This window comes from Poecilia latipinna, unplaced genomic scaffold (genome assembly GCF_001443285.1).
Source record: "Poecilia latipinna isolate Pla-1442-1.1 unplaced genomic scaffold, P_latipinna-1.0 Scaffold72, whole genome shotgun sequence".
NCBI lineage: Eukaryota > Metazoa > Chordata > Actinopteri > Cyprinodontiformes > Poeciliidae > Poecilia > Poecilia latipinna.
The window spans coordinates 116421-120674 of NW_015112688.1; the positions used below are offsets into that span (position 1 = coordinate 116421).

Here is a 4254-nt window from a genome sequence, read left to right on the forward strand (position 1 = left end):
ACGAGAAAGTAGATATTCAGTGTGCACACCGTTTTGGCAGCAGCGTCCCCCCCCCCTCACTACCGTTTCCTGGTTAGACAGAGGTCAGCTTGGCTTTCCTCTCCACACGGACAGAAAACAAATGGTCAACCATCGCAAAAACACTTGTTGAAACAGTGATGTTGTCCAAAAAAAAAAAAAATTTGAAGTTTGAAGAAAAGTCTTAGACAAAAAAATACAGAATTTTTATAAATCAGGAGAATTAATTTTCTGTAAGTTTTTATCAACTGCAAATTGACTGGATGCACAAAGATATAAGCATCAAACTGGCATGAGCCCCAGTCATTCCTGCAAATATGAAAGCTAAACTGAAAATTAATGGGCTTTTGGTTTATTTTCTAAAATTAGATTTTTTTTTTGTTGTTGTTTCTTCTTTAAAGATATAGAGAAAAATTTTCATATACCTCGTAAAAGCACCCAATGTTCTGGTGAACCTCAGCATCTTTTTATATTTTTAAAAGTTGAATAATTGTAAATACGGAAACTCTTTGGCTATTGATTTCTTGAATTATTTTAAATTCACTCCACATTTATACACTTTTTGAGTCGATGAATATGGTTAAAATGTAAAAGGTGGAATTTTTTAGAAAAAATAAAAACGGTAAAGGGAGAGTTTGAGGGTAAAGGGCATTTCCTGGGCTCTTTTGTTAAGTTTTACATTTATGGCATAAAAATTCCTAAATATGCTCAAATGTACGTGTTTAATTCTAGGTCTTAAACGTTTGGTCATTCATTGTTTGCTTTTAAAAGGTGCTGTGGGATTAACTTGTTCCATGATTTGTAGTTCTGGTTAAGTTGCGTTATTAGGCTGTTGCAGCACTAATTTCCATGGTGCAAGGAGGTAAAATATTAACCCCAAACATTCAGATTTGCCTGTAAAGTTTAAATGTTCTGCACCTAAGATGGCTTATTGTATATCTAGTTGGTTTATCTTTATATTCTCGTCTGCTTCTCTTTTGCACTAAGAACGCACAAAATTCACCCAACCCTGACGGCGTCAGGGACGGTCTGCAAATGGTTCAGTTTATTATTTCATACCAAGACCAGAAGATGCTTCTTGATCCTCTGAGCTCTTTTCTGTTTACCTTCTTACATTTTAACTGATCTCTAGATCAAAGAAAAACGTATTTTCCCTTCTGGAGCTGCAGAAACGCTTTCCTGTTGAGAATCTCTGAGTCGTAACGGAGAAAACGTTACAGTTCGATCATCTGAAGATCAAAGTCTGTCGATTAGAAGATATTAGTTCAGTGGAATGTCGACTCCAGAACAGCAGAGCATTTCTTAAAGCTTGAAACTAACAATCATTCAAGTTGTAATCTCTTTATAAGACTTGTGGAAAACATTTTCTTACTTTCCTCTGTGTACTTACACAGATTTTAGGAGAACAAAGTGATTCAGTTGCATTCTGCCTTCGGAGGCACTCTGGATTAATCTTGGAACTCGGCTTAATATCAGTTTAGAAGATTAAAACCTGGAGCTTTTAGTCACCCTCTTCACCTCCCAGCTAATCCTTCTGCTTTTCTTCTCCACCCCATTCCAGGAGCAGCAGCGGCTGACCAGCAGACGACAGACGGAGCAGCAGCAGCAGCTCTTCCAGCTGCGCTCCATAAAGGCTTCCATCAGACAACAGGAAGAGAAGACCAAGAGCAAACAGATGCAGCGCAGAGCCAAGCAGGAGGCTCAGAAAGCTCAGCCCAGACGTCTGGGGAAACTAAAGTACTTGATCTTAAACTGATTTTTGCTTTTCACGTTCCCTGGTGCAGAAGCACTTCAAAACCATACAAAAATGAGTCCCACTGCATTGACATGTTGTACATAATGTTCCTCTGAAGCCTAAATATCTCTCCAAAAATGACTTGCCATGCTAGTATACTAAGAGTTTGTCACCGTGTTGTCAACTTGGGTTTGTTTCTACATATGCAGTTTTCCCAGTAATTTAGAGCTTGCCATGTTTCAGTGGGAAGTCTTTGGTAGTCTGTTTACATGTAATGGTAGTTTCCACGTTGTATCTCATATTTGATCTTTTTTCTGACAGATTCCAGGCTCCAGATTTGGACGTGCAGTTAAGTGACGAGCTGGCTGGCTCCCTGAGGCAGCTCAAGGTACTTTTTCTACCAACACTGCTCATTTCTTCATACTCTATCTTGACCTTTCTTCAGGACACTGTTATTCTACGATGAGTTTAGCTTTTTTTCCTTGGTGTATTATCTCCTATCTGTCTTATTCTAAGCTGTGTCCTGATCTGTAATACAATGATGACCCACTTTGTCAGCTGGAACTCTTTCTACTTTTTTCCTGTTATCTTCTGCTGCAATTACTTTGCTGAAACCTTAATCAGCCATTTCCACAAATAAGATTCCAAGATTTTCAGGAAGGAATTGTGCGTACTTGCGACATTGTGACACTGATTTGTTTCTGGACTTTGTTTCACTTCTTGTTATGTCATAACTCTGCAGCCAGAGGGCAGCATCCTAAAGGATCGCTTCAAGAGTTTCCAGAAGAGGAACCTTATTGAACCCAGAGAAAGAGCCAAGTAAGGCCCTTAGCTTCACTTTTGCAGCATTTTCAGCCTTTCGGAGTGTAGATTTAAAAGACGTAAAATACACATCTTCATCTCTTTCAGGTTCAAGAGGAAACTCAAGGTGAAATATGTGGAGAAGAGAGCGTTTAAGGAGATCACATAATCAAAGTTCAATAAAATATGAAAAACGGAAGAATGTATGAGTGTTTTTTGTCTTGCGTGAACATTTCATAACTTTCAGTTAATTTGATCAATTCTGCAGTGTTGCATAATATAAGCCCTTTGAGTACAAAGTTTTCACAATGTTCTTTTAATTCACATCTGTCTGCTTGCAGCTGTTAAGGTTTGCAGCTTTCATCCATTATCCTCCCTGTCATTTCTAGTTTTTGAATCCACAGAGGTTTTATTTCCACACCAAGATTCTTGGTGAGAAAGATGGATACACATTTAGGTTTTTCTTAACAGAAGGTAAACAAATTAAGGAACTTTAAGCTGCAATACATCCACAAAATCTAAAGTTCTTGGATCAGGAATAAACCTATGTTATAAACAAAAACATGTTTTATTGGGATTTTATGTGATGGATCAACACATTGATTTATAATGAGAAGGAAAAGGTTGAGCTACTTTCAAATGTTATTACAACAACAAAAAAATAATCTGAAGTGGACATATGTATCTCACCAGTTTGGTCTAAAACCCATAACTGAGTATTGGTGCAACTGAGTATTTTAATCTCAGCAGAAATCCAGCAAAACCATCGGTGAACAAATATCCTAGGAAAATAAGAAATGTGTGGCAAAACTGCAAACCCACCATCCAATAACTCGATACTTTTCTTATATGCATGTATGTATATATACATCTAAGTTAATGAACTTCAATTAAAGTCTTTACTGGTTTTATTATTTTCTGTAACTAGACAGATGGTTTGTAAAGGTTGGCAGGTGATAATTGGTCCCAACCTGCCAGCTTAAAACCGTAATTGCCTCCAGTGTCCTGATGGTGCCTGGAGCTGTGCCAAAGCTTCTTATCCATTAATCAGAGTAAAAATCTAGTCTTTTTACCTTCGAAGTCCCATAAGCCCCCCAGACAAATGAAGCAGGTTAAAGCACTTGATCTTCTGCCACTCAATAAAGTACATACCCCATATTGGACCTCATCCCATTTTGTGGTTTAGCAGCATTTCTGCACCAATTACCTGCTGACTCATAAAGCTGCAGATTGTCCACAAGGAACTCCAAGCCACGACTTTGACAGGATTTATTGCAGAGTGTTTCCACTGTAGATGGAACCTAAGAGACTGATGAGTAATGTAATATATCAAACAATCTGTAACAGCTAAAGAACTTTAAAATCAAATGCACAATGCCTTGGTTAATTGATTAGTGCCATGTAATGTTTTCCAACCTCTACCTAACACTGCATGGCATCTAAAGCTTTGTGATAAAATCTACTGACTTGTGGAGCACATTACCTGATGGTTGATTAACTATTGTTTTTAAACCCAGTTTCCAGTATTTGGTACTTAAACAGCAAAAACACTAAATCTTACAAAATATTTCACTCTAGTTTCTACTCCAAATGTATTAGTACTCTTGAAATGAGGCAAAACTAACTAAAAGTAACTTTTCAGCAAGATGTATAGGCTTGTCAGTAATTCTTCTCTGTAGATGGGGGGGGGGGGGAGCATT

At 37.7% G+C, this 4254-nt stretch overlaps 1 protein-coding gene across 1 annotated transcript in view; it reads left to right on the top strand.

Annotated features, from left to right (window-relative positions):
* nop53 (NOP53 ribosome biogenesis factor) overlaps positions 1–2753 on the top strand; it is a 10647-nt gene extending 7894 nt beyond the window's left edge. Inside the window, exons 9-12 of the mRNA XM_015015881.1 lie at positions 1580–1755; positions 2075–2141; positions 2496–2572; positions 2663–2753. Of these exons, the coding sequence (XP_014871367.1) occupies positions 1580–1755; positions 2075–2141; positions 2496–2572; positions 2663–2723 (381 nt within the window). The 3' untranslated portion in view covers positions 2724–2753. The remainder of the gene's footprint in view (positions 1–1579; positions 1756–2074; positions 2142–2495; positions 2573–2662) is intronic.
* The last annotated feature ends 1501 nt before the right edge of the window (positions 2754–4254 follow it).